The sequence below is a fragment of the Molossus molossus genome, unplaced genomic scaffold (genome assembly GCF_014108415.1).
Source record: "Molossus molossus isolate mMolMol1 unplaced genomic scaffold, mMolMol1.p scaffold_m16_p_26, whole genome shotgun sequence".
Taxonomy (NCBI): Eukaryota; Metazoa; Chordata; class Mammalia; order Chiroptera; family Molossidae; genus Molossus; species Molossus molossus.
In genome coordinates, this window is record NW_023425362.1 from 2,334,393 (window position 1) to 2,359,065 (window position 24,673).

Genomic DNA, 24,673 nt, shown 5'->3' on the forward strand with positions numbered 1-24,673 from the left:
ATGCAGCCAGAGCCGCCACTGTGACCCAGGGCCCAGCCGCCACACCCCCACTGTGACCCAGGGCCCAGCTGCCACACCCCCACTCTGACCCAGGGCCCAGCCGCCACACCCCCCTCAGTGACCCAAGGCCCAGCCACCACACCTCCACTCTGACCCAGGGCGCAGCTGCTGGCCTGCCCCCCACCTGAAGGGCAGGGCTGGAGGAGGCAGCACAGTGGAGAGGGACGGCTGGCAGGGCAGAGCCCGGTCCCAGGTCCCTCTGCCAGCACCGTCCTCACTGCACCGCCGGCAGCCCCGCCCTCCTAGGGCCCTGCGCAGCAAGCGGCCCACCCAGCACCTCGAGTCCCGGGGCCAAGCCCCCCAGGGCATCGGCCACCACACACAGGCACTGGGGTGAGGACAGAGCTGGCACGCACCGCGCGAGTGTGGCGCCCCACTGTGCCGCTGAGGAAGCGCTCAGAGAGGCCGGGCCACGTGCCTGAGTCACACAGCCGCCAGGCGGCCAGGCTCCAGACCCCGCAGGCCCCTGAGCACCGCAGCCCAGCGGCCATCACTGCTGAGGACGGACACGGGCCGGCAAGGAGCCTCCGGGCGCCTGTGAAACGGCCCGCTCACGATGCCGTCCCCAGACCCGGCCGACCCGGCTGCCTTGTGTGACGGGCTCTCAGGCAGCAGGGCAGCGGCGCGGGCACCGGCCGTGCATCCCGAGGCCCTTGCACAAACCACCCCGCCAGTGGGGTGTGACGGACCCGCCCGCACACAAGAGCAAGCTCGGAGTCTTGAAAGGCGTCCACTTACTTGGAAATCTCTCTCTTCGAGTATTTCTCTCCTCCATCGCACGAGAAAAGCAGCGCAGACGTACAGGTGGAAATGGGAGAAGCCCTCGGGCTCAGACTGCAGGAGAGAACGGAGACGCGTCAGAGTGTGGGCGGGGTCGGCACGGCGAGGACTCGGGGTGCCGGGCTCCGAGGGCTCCGGAGCTGGTGGCACCCACGCGTCCCCCGAAGGCCAGCATCCCCACGTCCTCGTCTCAGCAGATGGAGACGGTTCAGCCCTGGCTGGTTTGGCTCAGTGGTTAGAGCGTCAGACTGCAGACAGAAGAGTCTCGGGTTCGATCCCGGCCCCGGTCTGGGTCGTGGGGGAGGCAACCAGTCAATGTGTCTCTCTCACATCGACGTTTCTCTCTCTCTCTCTCTCCCTCCCTCCTACTCTATCTGAAAATAAATGGAAAAATATCTCCAGGTGAGGATTACAAATAACAATGAAAAATACAGAAAATTCTCTACTTAAGTGCCAGCCGCCTGGCAAACAGAACATGAGCAGAGACCAGGAACCAGGGTTTAGGCAAGTTCAAAACCAGGGTCCATCTCTCCTCCTGCACACAGGACAGCCGGGTACAGAAGGCAGAGCCGGGAGCGGGGAGCCCGTGTCACAGGCGGGCACAGCAGCCCTCAGAAGCCAGTCCCGCCAGCTGAGGGGGGTGCAGAGCAGCTGTGGCCGGGCCTGGCCCAGAGGTGGACCTGCAGGCAGGCGGGGCAGTCCCGCAGGGGTCGCCCTTTGTCTGGGTGCTGATGCCTCCCTTCCCTGTGAGTGGCCGTCCACCGTGGGACCCGCTGGGGAGGAGCAGGCTCAGAGGTGTCGACAGAGGCGGATTTCCTGAAAGGCAGGCCCAAAACCAAGGAGGTGCCAGGCAGGGAACTCGCGTGGCCCTTGGGGTCCTCATCCTCACTCTTTAGCCAGAGCTCCGGGGGCTCAGCTCGCCCCAGACTGGCACCCCTCACTCAGAGCCCCCTCCGCAGCAGCGCCTCAGTTCAAGCGCAGGCCATCACCCTCCTCTGGCTGCAAGGGTGCCGCCCGCACACGTCCGCATGTCTGCGGACCCGTGGGACGACTGTTCCCAAGGGGGTAAAGGAAGCACGGGCGCAGGGGTGGGGGAGGAGTGGGAAACGCCGGGGCACCCAGGCGCTGCCTTGCCATGGAAACAGGGTGGCCGTCACCTTAAACAGAGACCCAGGAGGGACCCTGCCCGCCTCCCACCTGACCTGGCCCCACCCACTGCTCCCCGTGCCAGGCCCCTCGGGCCCCCCTCTGCCGACCACCCAGCAGGCTCTCTGGGACAGATGGACCCCATGCATTCTTCAAGGTCCCTGCGACCTGGCTGGGTGTCTGCAGCCTCTGCCACACTGTCACCCTCTAGGCTCACAAGTCCCTGCGCCCACGGTCCCAGCAGGGTCAGAAGTGGAAGGAAAGGAGCACCTCGCAGTGCGGTCCCCTGTGCGGGGCACGCGCCGACCCCCAGGCTGGGCAGTGCTCCTGGGAGCGCCTGTGCCTGCCGGAGACCGAAGGCGACTGGCCGCTCCCAAGACCCAGGACGCGAAGGCCTCGGGGAGCCACGCTGAGGAGCAGGGCCAGTCAGCCGGCACACGCTGGCTCCGCTCCCAGGGTGAGCCTCCGGGCACCACAGCCTGCGGACAGCGCTTCCTTCCCAGAGGACAGCGCTCCGAGGGCCAGCCCTGCGCCCCCTCACTGCGCCCGGGAGGCGGTGCTTGAGCCCTGCACCCCGCCGCCCACCTCAGACCCAGGAGCACAGAACCAGGGAAAATGGAGTTTTACAACTTTGCCGAAGAGGACTGTTTGTCTCTGGTGACTTGGTAAATTACATAAAATAGCAATTTAATGAGTAAAAATTCACAGCATTGTGGAAAACGGCCTTCTGCTGTAGGTAGCTTAACTTGGACAGTAACTGTCCCTGCACGGAGGACACCTGGGGTCGGCACGGCCACCATCAAGGGCAGCCAGGGCCTGCACCCCTCAGGACACAAGGTCATCTGCAGGGCCTTCCCTATGGAGGTGGTCAGCCGCGTGGGGCAGGATTCCCGAGGCCAGGGGGTGTCTGTCGGCCGCGTGGGGCAGGATTCCCGAGGCCGGGGGGTGTCTGTGGGCCGCGTGGAGCAGGTATTCCCGAGGCCGGGGGGTGTCTGTGGGCCGCGTGGAGCAGGTATTCCCGAGGCCGGGGGGTGTCTGTCGGCCACGTGGAGCAGGTATTCCCGAGGCCGGGGGGTGTCTGTGGGCCGCGTGGAGCAGGTATTCCCGAGGCCGGGGGGTGTCTGTGGGCCGCGTGGGGCAGGTATTCCCGAGGCCGGGGGGTGTCTGTCGGCCGCGTGGAGCAGGTATTCCCGAGGCCAGGGGGTGTCTGTCGGCCGCGTGGAGCAGGATTCCCGAGGCCAGGGGGTGTCTGTCGGCCGCGTGGAGCAGGATTCCCGAGGCCAGGGGGTGTCTGTCGGCCGCGTGGAGCAGCCATTCCCGAGGCCAGGGGTGCTGCTGTGCAAGCCAAGCTTCCTCTGGGAAGAGGCTCGGGCTTCTCACCCCCGTGGTCAAGGAATGCTCCCCAGATGGCCCCCGAGCCATCGGTCTGTCCTCACCGCAGTCCCAGCCTGAGCTCAGGACACAGCTGAAGGCACAAACCACCACCCAAGGCCGCAGAGCTCCCCGGGGTCCATTTTCACCCCAATGGGGCAAGGCTGCCAGTAAAGGTGATGAGCAACAGGTGGGAACCCCCGGGACTTCCCGGGGCCTCCACAATGCGCCTCTGGGAGAGTCCAGGCCTGCAGCAGGTCTGAAGTGTGCCGGCCGCCGGGGACAGGCTCCCACAGCGCAGCCCAGGGAGGCCAGGGCTGTGTGCCCGTCTGCGCAAGGTCAGGGCTCTGAGGACGGGCTCCTGTAGGTCAAGGAGAAGCCTCGATCCTCCAACTACTGCCATGTCGCCAAGTCCTAAGGCTCTGTGGTGAGGGACAGACAATTCACACAGGAGCCCAGATGCACTTGGAAATGACCACGAAAAGCCCCGGACGCTGCAGCCCTCAGTCCTGGCCGCGGCCGCCTGCAGCCACTGTCCAATGAGCCGGCAGCCCGCAGGTGCCGCGGGAGAAGGCTGCGCCCTGGGGTCCAGGCAGAGCTGATGAAGGGACATCCGAGGCCTAACGCAGAGGCGGGCAGGCAGCGTGTGCGGCCCACCCGTGTGCAGCCCACCCGTGCGGGACTCCCACGAACACCTCCCACCAGAAACGCCTGTGGACAAGACGAGAGGGTTTCCCTGACAGGCACAAGAGGAAACCAAATTAAACACAGGTACCAGGTGAAAGGAGAGAGACTCCATTCTGAAAAGATGTCAACGGCTGCACCGTATTTCCCGTGAGAACTCGGACCAGGTTCTTCTGCGGAACAAGACGCTTGTTCTAGAGCTGGTACCGGAGCGAAGGGCCGCTCGGCTGGGCAACAGCGAGACTAAGAAAGACCAGGCCGCCCGGCCCAGGACAGCCCGACCGCGAGTGCACGGAGCAGACACGCCCGCGTGGGTGTTTTCTCGGCGGCCGGCGGGCGGGGCGGACGGACTGTCCAGGAAAAGGCACTGAGGCCCCGGGCTACCTTGGGGACAAAGTGAAGTCAGATCCAGGATGCCGGGTGCATGAGAAAGTGAGCACACAAAAAGAGAAGCCGTAAAAGCCTAGACTCTAAAAATCAACACATCCGACTACACAAAAATGTAACGTTCACGCCTGACGGAAGACACAATTCAGGTGCACGTGTATCGCGGGCCAGCTCACGGAATCTGCCAGGCGTGTACGGCGGGCGTCGGACCCCTGTCCCGAATACACACAACCCCAAGGCAACGAGAAAGACAGGCCCGGGGACGGACGGGAACACCTGGGCGGAAAAGCCGCTCCTGCAGGCTGGTGACCGGGGACATGGAGAGAAGCGAGCAAAGGTGAGATTCGGTTCACAGTCCTCAGACGGGCAAAACCAGGACTCAGGGGAGCGGAGCGCAGGAGGGGACGTGGGCCGATAGGAGCCCAGCCCGCGGAACGGCGAGATGCTCAGGCCCTACAGCCCGGAAGCTTCTTCCTCGATCAGAGAATCTGACACGGGCTGGAAGGGACACGCACGAGCACGTCAGATGGAGCGCGGTTCGTAAATTCATAAAACTCAGAAACAACCAAGCGTCTTCCAAGGGGGACGGATGAACTCCAGGCAGCCACACAATGTGCAGCCATGAGGTTGGCGACAGCCATCACCGTGAACGACACTGAGGACGCGAAAGCACGTTGCACACGGCTGTTTGGGGGGGGCGCTTACGGGACGTGCCAGAGCGTGCGCCGTGTGGTGGCCGTTCAACAGTCTGTCCAAGTGATGAACCCTCCTCTGGAGAGGAGGGAAGGGAACTTCGACGGGCTAAGTAAAATTTAATTTCCGAGTGAGAAATGAACAAAAGAGCTGAAGCCAAAGGAAAAAGAAACGTTCGACCTGACGACGCTGGGAAACAGGCCGACCTGCGCTCGCTGCCGACACGTCCCTGCGAGGATGTCCGTGACTGAGACAGAAGGACTGGGCACTAACGGGAATGGCCCTTTCCCGAGGCGGCAGGAGACGCGTCCATCCGGGGACCACCGTCGTCTGCGGCCCTGGCACCCTGGTGGGCATTCCAACTCTGTGGCTGGAGGTGTGCCCCATCCGTGGGTTCTGACCTCACGACCTTGGACAACCCCTGCTCAACGCCCTCTCCAGGGTCCAGGCACAGGCTGAGGTGCTCCCAGGCTCCAGCCTCACCTGCCTTCCCCTGGCCTCGCTCGGAGGCCGTGCACACGCTGGCCCTCGGCCCTGCTTTCTGAGACACTGGGGGACGGGCAGCAAGCAGAGGCACTGCGCCCCCCTCCCCGCCCCCCTCCAGGGACAGGAGGAAAAGCCAGGTGCCCCTGACATGATGAGTTTTCTTAAAACTGCGTTTCAAGGTCCACCATGGACCTAGTTTTGCTTATAACATGAAAGAAATTAAAGTTCAAAATGATCAGATTAAATGTGAATTACTTACGTACGACATGCAGTTTTCAAAATGTAGGAAATAAGGCAAAGAAACAGTTTTCTTTCTATTTTCTCCCATAGAGAAAGCGTAATAAAAGGAACAGTTTTTCACCTTTAATTGCATCATTAAGCTTTCCTTGTAATTTCTGGCACTGAGATAAAACGCGCGGCCGTCTGGCGCCGGGAGATTTTCCCGTGTCTGTGCAGTTATGAATGCATTTCTCGGGCCGTTCACAGGACAAGAATTGCTCCCCATTCTTTGCTCGAATTCAAGCGCTCCAACTTCAGCTGTGCAAGCAAAACCTTCCCAGCCGTTCCCTCTGAATATTCATCAGCAGGCCCCGCGCTCCAGTCACCGCCGGGAGCCAGAGCAGGGGCGTGAGAACTCACACCCACGTCCGCGTGTGGGCACGGGCTAGGAATGGAGCTGTAATCACAGCTCGTTATGCGGCCCAGCCCCGGTGCATACACGAGCCTGGTGCCTCCGAGTGACCCAGGTTCCGTTACCGTCCGCACATGCTCACTGGCATGTGTCTCCATGTCTGAGAACATTCCCGAGGGTTAAACAACAAAGGTCACGGCCCATCAAATTCAGTCTGAGTCCCGCCCTGGCCAGTTTGGCTCAGCGGTTGGAGCGTCGGCCTGCGGTCCAGAGAGGCCTGAGGTTCGGTTCCCGCTGAGGGCACGTACCTCGGTTGCAGTTTGTCCCCGGCCCTGGTTGGTCGTGCGGGTGGCAGCCACTCGATGTGTCCCTTTCACGTCGATGTTTCTCTCTCTCTCTCTCTCTCCCCCTCGTGCTCTACCTGAACAAAAATGGAAAAATGTCCTCAGATGAGGATTTAAAAAAAAAAAATTCAGTCTGAGTCCCTGGAACCCCGAGCATGGATCCGGGAAAGGGAGGCCCTGGGGTTTGGGGGTTCGCTCTCACGCAGCAATAGTTCCTAACTGAAATGAACATTTTAAAGCCACATAGTGTAAGAGAAAGACATGCAATGATAAAAAAATACTGAAATATTTCAAAATTCCTGGTAAATATCTATTCTCTGGTTGGTGTATTCGCCAGGGTTCTCTGGAGAAACAGAACCCCACGGGTGTGTGTGTGTGTGTGTGTGTGTGTGTGCAGTAAGTCCTCAGGGTCGATGACATGTTCAACAACTTCAAGCGAAACAACAGACAACAAAACCAACTTCACCACAGGCCACGTGATATAAACAAAAGCTCCCAAATCCTGCTGGGGAGACTGGCCGGCGGGAGGCCCGGGGGGAGCTGCTGCCGCAGGTGAAGCCCAGGCCGGCGGGAGGCCCGGGGGGAGCTGCTGCCGCAGGTGAAGCCCAGGCCGGCGGGAGGCCCGGGGGAGCTGCTGCAGGAGAGCCCTTCTTGCTCGGGAGGGAGGGGGTGCTTTTTTCTATTCAGGCCTTCAACTGACTAGACAAGGCCCACCCCACCGTGGAGGGCATGCTCCACTGAAAGTCCCCCGATTTAGCAACCTCATCTGAGAACACTTCCTTCCCAGAAACACCAGAGTAATGTCTAGGCAAGTACCTGGGCACCGAGCCCAGCCAGGCTGACACACGAAATGCACCGGTTTGACGGCCGCCAGATCACGATCCCTCTTCAAATCTGAAGGGTATTTTCCAGGGCTGTGTTCCTGGTTCCCATCCAATGCCAGACGGCTGGCTGAACTGTTCTATTAATTAACAGAAAAATTCAACATGCCCTGCGGAGTTACACACGCCTGCGGCTCAGAGATGGGAATGGCCATGTTTTCCCGGGGAGGCTGAGTTCTGGGTAGTGAAGGAGGCCGGTCACCTCCTTGCCTCTCTCTAGTGCCCGGTCCCCGTCACCCGCTCTGCCTCTGGCCCTCACGGAGGAGCTGGTCCTTGAACACCAGGGAAAACCAGTCCGAATCGAGCAGACAGGGCCTGGACCTAGATGTCTGGCCCGGGTGTCAGGACAGACAGGTCCCCAGCACAGGCCACCAGGAGACACGGGGGTGGGGGGATGTTCAAATGCAAGCTCACCTCCCGGCCGTGGCCCCGCCTGCAAACACTGCCTCCTGTGTGACGACATCAATGACACCCTTCGGATGCTGCTCTGCCCAAGAGTCCTGGCCACACGAGCCCTGGACGCCTGGAGGAGGCTCACCTCGCACTGACCTCAGCTGCCCTTGTGATGGCCCCGCCCACTCCCCAAATGTCAACACTGCAGACTGAGCCTTTTTTTTAAATATGCTTCTAGTGAATTTTGGGAGTAAAGGAGAGAGAGATAGAAACACTGACGAGAGAAACATCAATCAGCTGCCTCCTGCACGCCCCCTACTGGGGATCCAGCCCACGACCCGGGCATGTGCCATGACCGGGAATCGAACCAGGACCTCAGTCCCGGGGACAACGCTCCGTCCACGGAGCCACAGCAGCCGGGCCAGAGGCGTCTTTTAAGCTAAAGGAGTAGAGAGGTGGCAGGTGCTGAAGGCCTGACCTTCCCCGCAGCAGGTCATGAGCCTCCTAGGCGAGGTCCCACCCTCCGCCTGGAGAAAAGGAGCAACCCCCTCTCCGAAGACACAGACACAGAGGGCGTCCCCTTGTCCTGCCTGCTTTGCCTTGACTACCATGAACACACAGGTTTAACCGTTCCATCGGGTCTTCATTTCCTTACGAAGGCTCCCGTGTCATGTAGAACTTAGATTAGACAAATCTGTGTGTCCTCTCGTTAACCCAGCTTTTGTAATGGGCCCCAGCCAAGAACCGAGGACGGGAACGTTTCCCTCCTCCCACCCGACACCAAGTCCGCTTGCTGGCGCTCTGTCCCCATCAGGCTCCACAAGAGGAACCCGGAGCCTCCACAGCCGAGCCCTTCGGTCTTTACATCCATTCCCTCCTCCTCCTCCTCTCTCCGTTCTGTGAGGACAGCCGGTGCCTGCTTCATGGTGCCCCCACACTGGCTCCGGCCCACCCCATTCCCACAGCGAGCTGCACGCTGCCTCCTCCCAGGGTCCCTGCAAGCCTGCCAGACCCGAGGCTCCCTCAGAGGCAGACGTGAGGGAGTCTGCAGAACTGATGGGAAGCGGGCCCCCGTGTCCCATGCCGGGGGCGTGGTGTCCTGGACTGACGGGTGAGCGGGCCCCCGTGTCCCATGCCGGAGGCGTGGTGTCCTGGACTGACGGGTGAGCGGGCCCCCGTGTCCCATGCCGGAGGCGTGGTGTCCTGGACTGACGGGTGAGCGGGCCCCCGTGTCCCATGCCGGAGGCGTGGTGTCCTGGACTGACGGGTGAGCGGGCCCCCGTGTCCCATGCCGGAGGCGTGGTGTCCTGGACTGACGGGTGAGCGGGCCCAGGCACACTGTCCATCAGCGAGCTCCCTGCCAGAGAGCAGACTTCGAGGCCGCTGCCTCGCCCAGCGTCTCGTCAGCGCAACAGCGTGCGTCTGTCCCCTCGGTGTTTACAGCTGCCTCTCCTGAAGGAACAGCTGTCCCTCAGGTACAGCCCGTGGCTCGGGCCCCTCCTCTCATTTACCAGCTGACGCCGTCCACCTCCAAAGGGAGCCAGTGAGGGTTTTATTCAGAAATCATTACGACTTCACGGACTTGAACGCATGTGAAGTCTCGATCCGCCGCCGGGACGATCCCTCCGATGCTGTGTTCCCACTTCTGGGTTGGGCTCCGATGTGACCCTAGAGTCCGAGAGGCCCCTCGCTTTCTTTACGACTCAGCGCCCCCGACTCACGAGCCCCCGACCTGCCGTCCAAGCTCTCCGAGGGCCCGGGCCCCTAGGACTGGGGTGAGACCGCAGGCCTGGTCCCCCGAGCACAGCCTCGATCCCAGGGCGGGCGCTACGAGCTCGCGTCTGCTCCTTCCACAGAGGAAAACTGTCCACACTGAGTCTCAGTTCACATGTAAGATTATAGGGGTTCACTTTGATCTTATGCTTGATTCTCTGATGTTAAACATCTTAGTTCCTATATTATCATAATCACTTATTTGCTTTACTCTAATATATGTACTTATGTGTAATATATATATTTCAGTGTGTGCGTATATAAATAAGAGTTTCAAAACAGCACTATTATTACTGACACTCTGACAACTGAACAGAGATCTTAAATGTTTGGGGACCCTTTCTGTGCCTGAGTTCCATCCCACGAGGACTGTGCGCGCCCATCGCTCCAAGTCCACGGGACGCCACTGCTCTCCACATTCCTGCTGGCTGACACGCCTCACTCGAGCCTGGTCTGGCTGTGCAGGCGGCAGAGCAGTGAGACTCCTGGGCGAAAGCTGAAGCACCACGCGGCTGGGAAACGGGGCTGCGTCCGGCCCCATCGCACCCCGAAACCAGACCTCTGCTCCGGTTCACCAGTCTGGGGACGTTAGTGTTTCATGTGAAATACGAGCCAATACATGTGTGCTCAGGAAAAGGGGCGTCTGTGTATGTAGGTGTGTGTGCCTGTGTGTGCCTATGTATGTCTGTGCCTGTGTGTGCCTGCATGTGCCTGTGTCTGTGTGTGTGCCTGTGTGTCTGTGTGCCTGTGTGTGTGCCTGTGTGCCTGTGTGCCTGTGTGTGTGCCTGTGAGTCTATGTCTGTGTGTGTGCCTGTGTGTCTGTGTGTTTGTGTGTGTGCCTGTGTGCCTGTGTGCCTGTGTGTGTGCCTGTGAGTCTATGTCTGTGTGTGTGCCTGTGTGCCTGTGTGTGTGCCTGTGTGTCTGTGTGTTTGTGTGAGCCTGTGTGTGTGCCTGTGAGTCTATGTCTGTGTGTGTGCCTGTGAGTCTATGTCTGTGTGTGTGCCTGTGTGTCTGTGTGTTTGTGTGTGTGCCTGTGTGCGTGCCTGTGAGTCTATGTCTGTGTGTGTGCCTGTGTGTCTGTGTGTGTGCCTGTGTGTCTGTGTGCCTGTGTGTGTGTGCCTGTGTATATATGTGTGTGCCTGTGTGCCTGTGTATATATGTGTGTGCCTGTGTGCCTGTGTATATATGTGTGTGCCTGTGTGTCTATATCTGTGTGTGTGCCTATGTGTCTATGTCTGTGTGTGTGCCTGTGTGCCTGTGTGTCTGTGTGCCTGTGTGTGTGCCTGTGTATATATGTGTGTGCCTGTGTGTCTGTGTGTGTGCCTGTGTATGCACAGTGTATCTGTCTATGCATGTAGGCACATGTGTGTGCATGACTGTATGCGGACACACGTGTGTGTGCTCACGCTCACCCCTCCCGAACAGCCAGTCAAAGGTGAGTCCATGTCGTGACTCTCCCAGGAAGCAATGCGCCCAGGAGCTACCCAACAGCACACAGAGCACACGTCCCCCTGTGCCCTGCACAGATGGCACCAGCCTGTGGCTGTCAGTCGCCCCACAGCCCGTGCAGGTGGGTGTCTGCGGTGCTGCTCCCAACAGGGCGGCAGAGACTGCCGGGCGCGCAGCACAATGTGTCTCCTGCACACGCCCTGGGCCAGCAGGAGCAGCGCGTCACTGCTACAGAGCACCAGGCAGCCTGTGCCCCCTCCTTCGGTCCCTGCACGCCGCCCACCACTAGCAGCCCACTGTCCTAGAGCTCATGGCAGTCGACAGGCTGACCACTCGCCTCTGCAGGCGTGAGATGCTGCTGCCCCAGGACACACTGCTGCTCACTCAGCTTCGCTCTCACTAGGAACAAGGCTACATTGTTTCCCTGCAACTTCCTGTTCCGCAGCCTCACTCAGCTGTCAGTGGGCAGAGGCCACCTTGTTCACCTACCTGAACAGGACAACGGTCAGCTCTGGGGTCAGCCTCACAAGAGTGGCGAGGCCGGCAGCACACACATCCCCGCGGCCGAGACTTCGGGCTGCTGAGTCAGCGCACGTCTATCCTGGGCACTGCGGAGCTCAGAGTGCTCGTCGGAGCACACCATTTCAACGTGACCGTTCACATAGATTTCGTTTGGTTGGCACTGCACATGCATCGGCGCACACGTCTGTGGACATGGATGCGGACGACCCGGTGACTGCTTCTAAACAGCCTGGCCGCCCTCCCCTCTCTGGATTCCCGACGAACAGACATTCACCTGACCACAGCGATCACACTGCTCGGTCCTCGCCAGGACTCTGATGACGCGCACACTGACACGGAGGGGTTCAAGCTCTGTGACAGCTGCGGTCCCGCCATCAGGGTGCAGCCTCGTGCTTCCTTATCTCCGGGACTTGGGACGTATCTACTTAGTGCTGTTCTGCAACAGAACTGCTCTCTCATTAACGGAACACAGTTCTCCTCGGTCTCGTTAACGGAACATGCGAGTCTGACTGAGAGCCTGCCCAGCACTGTGTCTAGCCCCGACGTCCCAGAGGAGGGAGAGACGCTGAGACAGGAAGAAGTCCAGGCAACGCCTGGCAGATACGCTACGTAAGGGTGACATGAAGGAAGCAGCCGTGTAACCTGTGGGTGTGAAACAGGGTTTCAGCATCTGTTCACTTTCTGGAAACAATTCATGACCAGACAGTCTGGCAGCTGCTGCCTTCAAGCTGCTGAGCGGAGCAGTGGGGCCAGGACGTGGGCACGGCAGTGCGCAGGCCAGCAGGGCGGGCTCTCAACCTGCCGCCCACGGCTGGAGCCGAAGGCGAACCTCCCGCTGGGTGACCTGCCCTAGGCCAGCCCTTCCAGGTGCCAACCAGCGAAGGTGAACACTGACCCGGACCGCCCCCTCCCCCGACAGTCCCTGCCCCGCACTGTTCCTTCCACAGCTGCAGACGGCCTGAGCTGAGCGTGACTCGAGGACGCCCCCCGCCGTCCGGCTCCTGCGGCACCTGCAGGTAACCGTGACCCACCGCGCAGGCTGGGGGACACAGCTTCTCCATCCTGCGCTGGCACAGAGCAGCTCTGACTCGCATCCCGGAGTCTCTGCAGAGCCGCAGTCCCCAAACTGCTGGGGGCTCCACAGTCATCCCAAGGGCCCCCCCAGCGTCTGACGCTGCAGGTCACAGGCAACGGGGTGCGAGGACCTGGGAGTCTAACAGGCCCCCACTGCTGCAGCTGCACCGGCCGCTGGGGACTGAGCAGTGCTGCAGGCGAGTCCCAGAGGTATGCACATGGCCCAGGTGACACAGCCAAGACGCCACTGGCCACCCGGGCCTGTCCGTGAAATGCAGCTGGTGGGCAAGGAACTGAAGTCTTCGTTCTTTTACATCCAATGACCATTAATTTAAACAGCCACATGTGGCCAGTGGACGGCGCAGCTCTGAGTACACATAACCCAGGAGTGCAACCCCTGGGCCTAGGGCCACGCGGCTCCTGCGTCCCCCCGGAAAGCCAGATTACACTCTGAAGGGTTCCACTAGTTTACACTCCCCACCCGTCTGTGCGTAGGGCAGTTCTCACTCTTCATCCTCCCTCCTCCCTACAACGGGGCACAGTTTTCTCTTTCACACGAAGCAGAGGGTCCCCGGACCCTCCCTGGTAAACAGACACGCACACAGCTCAGCCTGGGGATGGTTGCTGACCAGGGACCTGAGGACACAGCCCTCCGAGGTGACCCTACTCAGAGGGCTGTCCCCTGAGCCACACCGCGTGGCAGGCACCCCTCCCTGACCCACGGCCGGGGGAGCTCCACTCAACAGAGCTGGGAAATGACCCTGGGTTCGCGTCGCTGGACTCAAGTATGCCTCTGGACTAGTTTCTGGGGTTTTCTGGATTCTGAGTATTTATCTTAGCCAGCATTTCTAAGCGCTCCTACTGACCTTCTGACGCACAGCACCCCAGGGAGGACGCAGAAGCCTGAGCACAGAAGCTGCTTTGACGAGGGGCCGCCAGTGGACCCGCCCCGCCCCCGCGGAGCCGTCCCGCCAGGAGCCCCGCGGGCCAGAGGGCAGCAGGGCCGAGGCTGTGCTTGCTGCCACTGCGAAGTACGCGCTCAGCTCCAGAACCTCACAGACCTAAGCCCCCGCCCTGCGCCCTGTGGTTAACGTGCTGTGCCGGGGCCCCCACGCGGTCACTGCAGGAGCCCTCGTCCACCTCCCGCTGATTCCGAGTTGTCTCCAGTTTGGGCTGAGCCCAGCTGCCGGAGGCCCTCTTGGACGGTTCTGTGTGTGGACACCGGGACGGACGGAGCCGCTGGGTCAGGGGCACGTGCGTGTTACTTCCATAGGGACCGCCAGCTTCCATAGGCCGCCCCGCCGACAGTCACCGGGACGTCGCGCACACACCCTTCCGGGGCTGCGTTTCCCTGACAAGAGGGAGGCCGAGTCCTTTTTCAAGGGTTTACCGGTTCATTCACAACACCGTCTGTGGTGACACATCTGAGCCGCTTGTCCATTTTCAGCTGGGCTCTCGGCCTGGCAGACACGGAGCGGCAGGCTCTGTGTGCTGGGCTGGGGTCCCCGGGCCAGACAGCCCACCGCGGTGTCTCCTCCCGGTGCCTCGGGTCTGCTCTGACCCTGCTGCTCCCATCGTTCTATCACCTGTCCCGCCAGCACCAAGCTGTCGTGACTACTGCAGGTGACACTCAAGAGGTTAGGTCCCACCTGGTCCCTGGCCCCTGTGCGCGGAAGGAGAGGTGCCGGCACCTCCGGCTGTGGGACAGGTGGGGAGATGGAGCACGTCGCCTGATGACGTCCGTGCTCCTGGACCATCCCCGACCCCAGGCTCCGCGTCTGTCTGTCCCTGGGATGGGGCAATCCAGCGCAGTGTGCCGGGTGTCCAGCGACGTGAGCAGCCCCCATGTCCTCTGACGCCAACGCTCAGTCTGTGACCTCCAGGTGACACAGGTCCTGTCCACGCAAATGCGTGTGGCCCTCGGGGAAAGTGTGAGGAAGCACCTCCCTGCCTGTCCCAGCCGAGGGCTGGACTGGCAGGTCCACCCGGGCGTCTGCCAGGCCACAGGAGGGCTTCCTGCAGCTCGTCCTGCGCCCGGGGCAGCCGTCCAGCGCTGGCCTCACTCAGTGCCGCAGCCCCGCGTCCCCCACCTCTGAGGGCACAGTCTCTCTCCTGCCCCGAGCCTGTGCCGGAACCCAAGCCCAGGGACTGGTGGCCCCGCCCTCCCGCATGGTGTCCTTGGGCCAGAACGACTTGCTTTCCTGTGTTCCAAGTCCGGTCTGGCCTGTCAGCCTCGGGGTGTTCTGGGGTTCTGTGATGCACACACCGAAAGCCCAGCCCACTACAAAGCCACCCCAGCCCACACAGGAGGGGACACGGCCCGAGTCCGGGCTGCTGGGTCAGCGCTGGGGCTCTGGGCTGCACTGCTCCCTGTGGTCTGCCATCTCCAGGAGGCGGAGTTCCACCACGCCCCTCCCTGCCGGCCTGGGCCTGACCGGGTAGAAGCTCTCAGAGGCTACTGGTCAGGGCGGGCAGATGGCAGAGATCCCTGGTGGGCAACAGAGGTGCCAGCGGGGTGATTAGGCAGGACAGCCGTGGGACAGCTCCTGGTGGCGGAGTGCGTGTGCCGGGACAACGGCACCGCAGAGCTGGGGGGCAGACAGTGCGCACCCCTCTCTACACCACGGACGGCGAGCTGTCCCGGGTGGACGCAGCCTAGACCGAGGACGGACACATCTCCCCGTGAGCCTCTCCTCCGCAGGAGACGGGCTGCCGGCAGGTCAGCCTCGGGACCAGCCAGTGTGCTGCCGGCAGCCGAGCTGCCATGGTGACGCTTCCAGCCCGAAGTCAGATGCTGTCAGACCCTCCTCCCAAGCTCTCCGACCAGGCACGGTGACGCGCCACAGGGAAACAAGCAAGGCCTCGCGAGCTGACGGGCCACCTCCGCCCGCTGCCGCATGGGCTCGCTGCAGCCGTCCCCTGGCCGGTTCCCAGCCAGGATGGACGAGGGGCGAGGGCAGCATTACCAGCGCCTCTGCCGCTCTGGAGCGAACACAGTAGTCGGGAGTCAGATCCAAACCAGTTCTTCCAACCCTGTGTTTTACAAGCCTGCCCTGCAACCAGGCCCTGGGCCACAGGAACACAGTGCTGCTGGCCCCGCGCCCTGGCCTCAGGCCGCCGCGGGCACGAGGGCGACGCCCCCTCTGCATGTCAGGTCCCTCCCTTCTGCCGGCCTGTGGTCTGGTTGTTGGGAGCCCTCCCTGGCATCTGGGGCGTTGGCCACAGCCTCACACGGTTCATAACCACGTGGGCAGAGCTCCGTGGAAGGATGGCACAGGCTGCCTGTCAGGGGCCTCTCCTTCCTCGGTTCTGGGTGCGGCCTTGCCGCTCCTGCGCTGGGCTCTGTGTCCTCGGGGGAGGGCTGCAGGGCGAGCTGGGCCAGGCGTGGTGTCACCGTGTGACAGGTGCGGCAGCTCAGGGCAGACCTGGTGCGGCAGCCCCGGCAGGGAGACTGCTGCTTTCCAGGGCCCAGACGGCACGGCGACGCGGTGCCGCAGAGTGCGGCTCCTGCCCTCCCCCAGCTCCCTGGGTCTGCGCTTCTCCTCGAAGTGAGGGAGGCCCCCAGCGTGGTTTCTCCTGGGGTATTTCTTACCCATCGCTTTCACGGCAGCATTAAAATTCAAGAGAGAAGGGAGAGAAACAGAGAATCTATTGCGTACACCAGCCCCACAGAAAGCCTCTGACAAAGGGACAGCTTTCGGTTTTCCATTCAAATCCGACCCGACCCAGAAAGCTTCCCTTTGGGCCTGGAGCCGCCGTCCTTCGTGGGGTGTGGGGCCTGCACCTGGGCGCGGCTCTGCGCCAGCCCCACCACACGCATCGCAAGAGGCACAACCATGGCGGCCGGAGGACAGGGCCACATTGCCCCCGGACAAGCTCTGGCCGTGCTCCCAGTGCGCCCTCCAGGACACCGGGCAATTCAGATCGGGGTGCCACTTGGCACCCCACACCCACCCACACAGCCCAGCGCATAGCAGAGGGCAGCACGGCGGGCGTGCCAATGGGGTCTGGCCACGGGCTAGGGTGCAGAGGAACCGCGACAGCCACTCTTCCAGCCAAACGTGGGCAGGTACGGCCCTGCTGAGACAGACGCCAGGAGCAGAGCTTAGTGGGCTGCTCTGCAGAGTCCCAGGGCCAACTGTGTGCAGAGTCCCAGCGGGGTCGCCTGTGCGCAGAGATCCGGGGCCGCCTGTGTGCAGAGTCCCGGCGGGGTCGCCTGTGCGCAGAGATCCGGGGCCGCCTGTGTGCAGAGATCTGGGGCCGCCTGTGCGCAGAGCCAGCAAGGGAGGCGTGTGGCCTGGGCTGGGGCCACAGAAGCTCAGTGCTTCCTGCCACACCTCTGTCCCGCTGGGCCCCTCATGTTCACACCTGTCTGAGTGCACACAGGGCCCCTGGATCCACAACACGCCTGCGCACCTTGAAATGCTGACCTTTAGACAGTGACCTCTCAAAGGCCCAGGAAACACAGGGCCCTCCCAGCACGAAGCCTGGCACAAGCAGCAGTTTCCGAGGCTGGCCGAGCCCACCCAGACGCATGCACCCTCTGCAGTCCAGTGTGACGCACAGGGAACCGCGGGCCCTCACAGATGGAGAGACAGTGTCTGCGCCACACGGAGTCCCTGGGCTCAGACATTCAGAGCAGGAAATCGTGTGCTCAGCGGGACGCTGCTGGTTTTCCTCCTTCCCAGAATTCCTCAACCATGTCACACAGTAAACAGCCTTTCCAGGCTGACAGGTCCCATCACAGGTGACACCTGGTGGCGTGGCACCCAGAAACTGCTGGAGCCTTTGCCTCTGACCTTGAGCCAAAAGTTGCCATTTCTATCTGGACCATAAAAGCACAGAGAAAGTGGGTGCAGCCGCCCGGGCTGGGCAGGCCAGGGCAGACCCAGCACCCAGCACCTGAGGGGGTATGGGACAGCAGCCACCAAAAAGCAGCAGGACCACCGCGGACCGACCAAGGGTCACACAGCAGCACACAGATGCGTGGGGTCGGGAGACTGAATGCTGACCTACATCCTGGACTTCCTGCTGGGAACGCCCCTGGGCCAAGACCAACACCACAGGGAGACAGAGACGGGCCCGCTCCTGTGGTGACGGGGCCACAAGCTGTGGTGACACGAGCTGACACGTGCTGAGAGCCGTCAAGCAACTGGCCCGTGTGTGTTCCTCCCAGACGAGGAGTTTCCTCATTACGGCTTTTATCCTTTCCTCTAATCGGTCAGGAGACTGACTCCTAAAAGGAGTTTTAAGTGACCCATTTAAAAGCCAACAAACACCTCGGGAAGGCGTTCAAATCCAACATCAACAGCCTCAGCAAACGTGACCATGCCGAGACCCCGGTGGCACCGCGGGCCACCTCCAGGGTGAGCTTCAGAACAACAGGCCGTCACCAGAAACAACACGGGGCCGGTGCTGGAGGGCGGGCACTTGGGCGAGGGGCATGTGCACCGGGGCAGGCCTGCCGGGGGACATGCCACAGGGGGCACTGCGGGTCAGGCGGAAGGGAACGCCTGCCTGCTGGCCGCCTGCTCACCGGAGCTGTGCTGCAGCACTCAGCCTGGGCCAGGGGGCCTTCCGCCGGGACCGATCACACCAACAGCAGGCTCACCTTCTGAGTCAAACCTGCAACGTCGACCTGCAGGTGCTCTGCTGGGACGTTTTCAGTGAGGTCTCAACACCCAGACTGTCACGAGGTAATTGAGTCAAATGAACTCCTTCAAAAACTTGCTTTTGCAACTTTTCTTGTATTATTAGACTTTGCAGCAGGAGTTACTTTAACGATGTACAATGTAATTAGCCAGCTAATATCATTAAGAGAACTTATGAGCCTTTTTGAGTTGAAAAACAGCCCAAAATGGTATTTATTAGCTATCCAGGGCTAAAAATAGGACCCTGCTGCCTCAGTGAACCATGTCTAAAAAAAATGTAAGTAACAAATAATACGTCTAATTTTGTATTAAACTAATTCTTGCCTTCACCTTTTGAGTTTCGAAACTCCCTACCTCATGTATCATTTTAATTGTTTCTCAGTCCTCCCAGGGAAGCCGACCGGCGGAGAATGAACTAGCGGCCCCGGAGAGGCTGCCGCACAGCTCCTGACAATGCCAGCCCGGGCTCATCTGCACGCGCCCTTCACGCCAACAGCAGCGCTGCCCAGCTCCGGGCCCGCGGCTGTCAGCTCGTCGGAGAGGGCCCATCAGAGCCACTCCACAGCCACTCGCCACCATCCCATCCCCCTGCAACACCAGTCCGTGAACAGGGAGAGCAGGCCCCATGGGCATTCTGCTGCTGCTGCAGGGCCACACGAGGACACACCCACGAAAGGTGGGCACTCCGTGGGGTGGAGGCGAGGCTCACCCTGGAGAGCCCCCCGCTCCCGCCAGCTGGAGCCCTGGGCACTGTTGCGCAGACCTGGGGGGAGAGGCACCCTCCTGGGCGAGCTGGCTCTCCGGACGGCCAGTGTGAGGCACATCCGTTCCACCCCCGTGAAGCTAGGAGAGGGGGTGAAGGGCACTGGGGTGCTGGGTCCCCTCCCCGATGGTGGGCCACGTGGAAGGGCCACCGACCACAGTCAGCCTAGCCCAGAACAGTGGTGCCACACAGCAGGTGTCCTGTGGGAGCGGGCAGCCTGGCACCCACAATGGGCACCCGAACTTTTGCCCATAAGGTCCCCACTGCAGGCTGGCCAAGAAAACACGTCAGAACACCTGAACCTGCCTGAGTCCTGGGCAGTGAGGCCACCCTCCCCGCTGCCCCTGCCTGAAACTTCCTGCTGACCGCTCAAGGGGTGTCTGCTCTCTGTCCCCGACTCGACTGAAGGGTCCTGCGAGGCAGGAGGCAGCTCCCATTTGTCTTTTAATGTCCAGCCTGGGGCAGCAGACTTGGTCCCAACATCCAAACAGGTGCTCAAAACATCATCTGTAAATGGGTGGCCAGACAGGCCGACAGAGGGACGGCGCGCCGGAGAGCTGAGCCTGCAGGCACCGCTCTGCATCTGTGGGCAGCCCAGACGGGCCGACGGAGGGACGGCGCGCCCGAGAGTTGAGCCTGCAGGCACCGCTCTGCATCTGTGGGCAGCCCAGACGGGCCGACAGAGGGACGGCGCGCCGGAGAGCTGAGCCTGCAGGCACCGCTCTGCAACTGTGGGCAGCCCAGACGGGCCAACAGAGGGACGGCGCGCCGGAGAGCTGAGCCTGCAGGCACCGCTCTGCATCTGTGGGCGGCCCAGACGGGCCGACAGAGGGACGGCGCACCGGAGAGAGGAGACTGCAGGCACCGCTCTGCATCTGTGGGCAGCCCAGATAGGGCCGCTCAGGTGGGCAGATGCTGCACAGAGCACTGGCTGTGTGGCCTCAGCCGGCTTCTTCCGGTCGGCCAACTGCACGCTGTGGTCCCTTCCTGGGGCTCTGGCGCCGGCATCTCGCCCACTGCAGCCGGATCCCTGCGGACGCAGGCAAACCCCCACCCTCCTGGCTCCGAGCACAGGGCAGCCTGGGCCCAGCAGGTGGCAGCCCTGACCACCTGCACCTGTCTGACCCCGGTGCAGTGTGCTGAGCGCACCGAGTCACGGCAAGGGGAGCCGTTCGGGACAGAGAGACCTGTCCACCCTTCCGAACGTGAATGCCCATCTCTGCCCGCCCTGCCTACTGCAACCTCGCCCCCAGTTTTACCTCCTCATCCCCAGGACTCATTCATCTGAACGATGCCTGGGAGCTGCCCGGGAGCCCACACTGCGACGCTTCCTTCTGAGGTGCCGCGTGGCCTGCCAAGGAGCGGGGAGGCTGACCTCGGGAAATCTCAGCGCTGACCCAGGGTAGGCAGCCGGGGCCAGCCCAGGACGCTGTCCTGAGCTCACGAGGCCTGGTCCCAGGGCCCAGAACAGAGCGCCAGGCCCCCGCAGCGCTGAGCGATCACTCGGGCCCAGGCAGAAAGAGCCTCCTCCTCGTGCTCGTTGACTGAAGGTCACAGGAAACTGGGCTGCAGACCGTGGCGCGAGGGACACGCCAGGCCAGGCTCCTGAAAGCGTCCTCAGGTCAGCGTCTACTCGCTCACCCTCCCGAGTACATGAAAGGGAGGTGACACGCGGTGCGGCCTGCGGAGGCTGTGACCCAGGCCGGCTTGGCCAGGAGCAGCAGGTGCCCGGCATCAGGGCGTCGGGGGCGGAAGGGCAGGTGAGGACCCGGCTGTTTCCATCCCGTCCCTGTGCTCACGTGGGCGCTGCCGGGGCACAGGTGGGCGGGGCACAGGGGAGAGGGTCCTGGCGCCCACTGTGACCACCCACCCCGCCCCGTAGCCTGTGCTCTCCGCCCTCTGTGACCAGGGCCACAGCCGGGTCAGTACTGTGGCCGAGGCCAGCGGACAGCCGAGGCACCGTCCTCCCGAGAGTCGGAGCTGGGCGGGCACCTCGAAGCTCAGGAAGCCACAGCCGTGGCCTGGCAGAGGCCCCCACTCCAGGATCCGTGTTTCCAGTGTAGCAGGTGGGCGATGGACAGGCGGACAGGTGAACGGATAGACAGACAGACATGCCGTTAGCAGAATGCCTCCTTAGAGCTCAGAATAGTCTCAGAACAAATTTGCAACTTAAACACGACTCCGTGGCCAGACAGACTGGGCGCCACACTGAGAATGACTTCTGAGAAGACCCGCCCCCACCTCCGACCTCTGGTTAGTGGGGACCCACCAGGCCGCCTGCGCTGACGTCAGGCACAGACGTGAACACCAAGGCTAGGCCAAGGCTCCGTCTACCTGTGCCTGCGTAGCCCAGCTCTCCGAGCGCTGGCCCTGCTCTGCCATGGGTGCCGGAGCAGCAGAGACCTGAGCTCATCCTCGCCTGGCCTTCCGCTGGACGCTGTGCACAGACGCGCCTGCAGGAGGCGGTGCAGACAGTGCAGCACAGCACGTGAGGGAGGCACGCGGGCAAGCCACGCAGCTGCGCCCCGGCTGCAACTTCTACAATAATCAGGGACGGCACAGCCTGGCGTAACGCCTCCAGTGCGGACGGCTCCGCGGTCGGCGGACATCCCGGGTGCGGACGGCACAGCCTGGCGTAACGCTCCCAGTGCGGACGGCTCTGCAGTCAGCAGACACCCGGGTGTGGACGGCTCTGCAGTCAGCGGACACCCCGGGTGCGGACGGCTCTGCAGTCAGCGGACACCCCGGGTGTGGACGGCTCTACAGTCAGCGGACACCCCGGGTGTGGACGGCACAGCCTGGCGTAACGCTCCCAGTGCGGACGGCTCTGCAGTCAGCGGACACCCCGAGTGCGGACGGCTCCGCAGTCCGCGGACACCCCGGATGTGGACGGCTCCGCGGTCGGCGGACAGGGTGAGGAAGAACAGCGACCCCCGGTGCGCTGTGTGCTGGCACATCTGAGCCTGAGCGAGGGAAGGCCCGGCTGGCGGCGGCCCTCTCAGCGGGATGTGGGCTAAAGCTGACTGCCCGCCCCCAGCAGCCACCTGCAGAGCCCGCACGAGGACCCAGCCGACTCCCCACGGCCACGTGTGAGCTCTGGAGACAGACTTGCCCACGTGTGCGGATAGTGCTGAGCCAGGGCGTTCAGCTCTGCCTGTCCTCGGGGTCGCAGACAAGCGTTGCGTCCATGGGCTTCTGGGAACTGTCCAAACACACCCCCTTCCTTACAGACATGGCCCAGGTACACCGGATGGCAGGACGAGGGGAGCCGGAGCTGTATCGGGAGGAAGACACCCCACAGACTGGCAGCCCCGTGCCCCTTCCCTCACGTGGCGCGTGCCAGGCCTGGGGTCTGCTCGCAGCCTCGGAGGCGGCGCCCCAGACGGAGGGTGCGTGGGTGACCGGATCAGAAGCCAAGGGACAGAGCCTCTGCTTCCTGTCCTGTGACTAGAGCCACCACGGGAGCAGTGACGGCAGACGCCCTCCAGGACGGCGCGGAGGGCCTGCAGCAGAGCCCGCAGCCTCTGGGTCCCGCTGGGAAGGAATGCAGTGGAAGCCTGGAGCCGCACGAAGCCAGCCTGCAACACTCACCTGGCAAGAGGGGTGTCTCCCTCCCTGGACCGGAACCACTAGGCTGCGGCCCCTCCGCACCCCTCACTGACAGAGACGGCCCACGCCCTCCCAGAAGGGCTCCCCCACCCCCACCACTGGCCACCTGTGCCTGTTCAATTTAAGTTTCAATGAGTTAAAATTAAGTCAATTTAAAAACCACGTCCTCGGTCACATTTTTCAAGTGTTGAATAGCACCAGGGTGCCCAGAGACTACCCTACGGGGCATTCCACCTTCTAGAGCCTTCTACTGGGCAGCTGTCCTAGAGCCTCTGCCTGCCATGACCTCACACAGGTTTCCCCTCCTCCCTCTGCACGTAGACCAGACCACCTCCCCCTCCTCCCTCTACCTCCCCTAATGCCCCGGGCCACATTCATGATTTCCTTCCTTTTATCTGAGTACATTTCTGCATGTGTGTGAGTGTGAGAGTATGTGTGCATGTGTGTGAGTGTGTGCGCAAGTGTGTGCATGTGTGTCTATGAGAGTGTGAGTCGTGTGTGCGTGCACAGTGAGTCATGTGTGTGAGTATGTGTGTGCATATTGTGAGTCGTGCGTGTGTGCATATGTGAGTCGTGTGCGTGTGTGCATGTGTGTGAATCGTGCGTGTGTGTAGAGAGTGAGTCGTGTGTGTGCAGTGTGAGTCGTGCGTGTGAGTATGAGTGTGTGCATAGTGTGTGTCGTGTGTGTGCATGAGTGAGTCGTGCGTGTGTGTGTGCATGTGTGTGTCTATGAGAGTGAGTCGTGTGTGTGTGTGTACACAGTGTGTGTGTCGTGCGTGTATGAGTGTGTGCATATGTGTGAGTCGTGCATGTGTGTGCATATGTGTGTGAGTGAGTCGTGCGTGTGTGTGTGTGTGTGTGTGTGTGTATGAGAGTGTGTGTGCATGTGTGAGTGTGTCCATCACTGATGGACACCCAGGCTGTTTCCACACCTTGGCTACCGTGAATAACGCTGCTGTGACCTGGGGTGCCGGTATCTCTGAGATCATTTCATTTCCTTTGGACACACAAATTCAGCCAAGTTGAGGATGGAACAGTCCTGTTCGGCAATGCATTTCTATACACTAACAATGAACTGCGGGAGAGGGAAATGAAGGCCACTTACAAACGCATCAGAACAATACAACCTCAGGACGGCACCCACCCGAGGAGGGGCCTGCACAGGGGCTACTGTAACACACCGACGAAAGGCACGGACACAGGAACACACACACGGGGCGTTCGCGGACCCGGAGAACTCATGCCGTGACGCGTCCACACCACCAAAGCCGCCACAGGTTCATGCAGCCTCCCAAAGCCCCAGTCACTCCCACGGTGCCGGGAGCAGGCCACACTCTGGGGCCACAGCACACCCCAGGAGAGCCGAGCAACCCTGAGCCCGCTGACCTCCCAATGCCCTCCGGTAACAATGAGCACTTGGGCCGCCTGCCTTTCAGGAAATCCGCCTCTGTCGACACCTCTGAGCCTGCTCCTCCCCAGCGGGTCCCACGGCGGACGGCCACTCACAGGGAAGGGAGGCATCAGCACCCAGACAAGGGGCGGCCCCGGCGGGACTGCCCCGCCTGCCCGCAGGTCCACCTCTGGGCCAGGCCCGGCCCCAGCTGCTCTGCACCCCCCTCAGCTGGCGGGACTGGCTTCTGAGGGCTGCTGTGCCCGCCTGCGACACGGGCTCCCCGCCCCTGGCTCTGCCTTCCGCACCCGGCGGTCCTGTGTGCAGCCGGGTTTAGAGATGGACCCTGGGTTAGAACTTGCCTAAACCCCAGTCTCTGCTCACGTTCTGTTTGCCATGCGGCTGGCACTTAAGGAGAGAATTGTCTTTACTGTGATGAAACGAGAATGGGGGAATTCCAGCGTCAGGAGAAAATGCCACCGCCTCCCGATCACCTCTGTGCCTGCTCTCAGGCACTGGACAGCTAAGTCGCTGGCCTCCTCACGACACAGACCAAGCATGGCAGGGAGTGGGCTGGGGAGGAGAA

The 24,673-nt window shown here is 62.0% G+C and overlaps 1 protein-coding gene across 2 annotated transcripts in view; it reads right to left on the reverse strand.

Annotated features, from left to right (window-relative positions):
- TBC1D22A (TBC1 domain family member 22A) overlaps positions 1–24,673 on the reverse strand; it is a 228,356-nt gene that overhangs the window by 21,861 nt on the left and 181,822 nt on the right. For both annotated transcript variants that reach the window (XM_036278220.1, XM_036278221.1), the window contains exon 12: positions 799–894. In XM_036278220.1, coding sequence (XP_036134113.1) covers positions 799–894 — 96 coding nt within the window. The remainder of the gene's footprint in view (positions 1–798; positions 895–24,673) is intronic.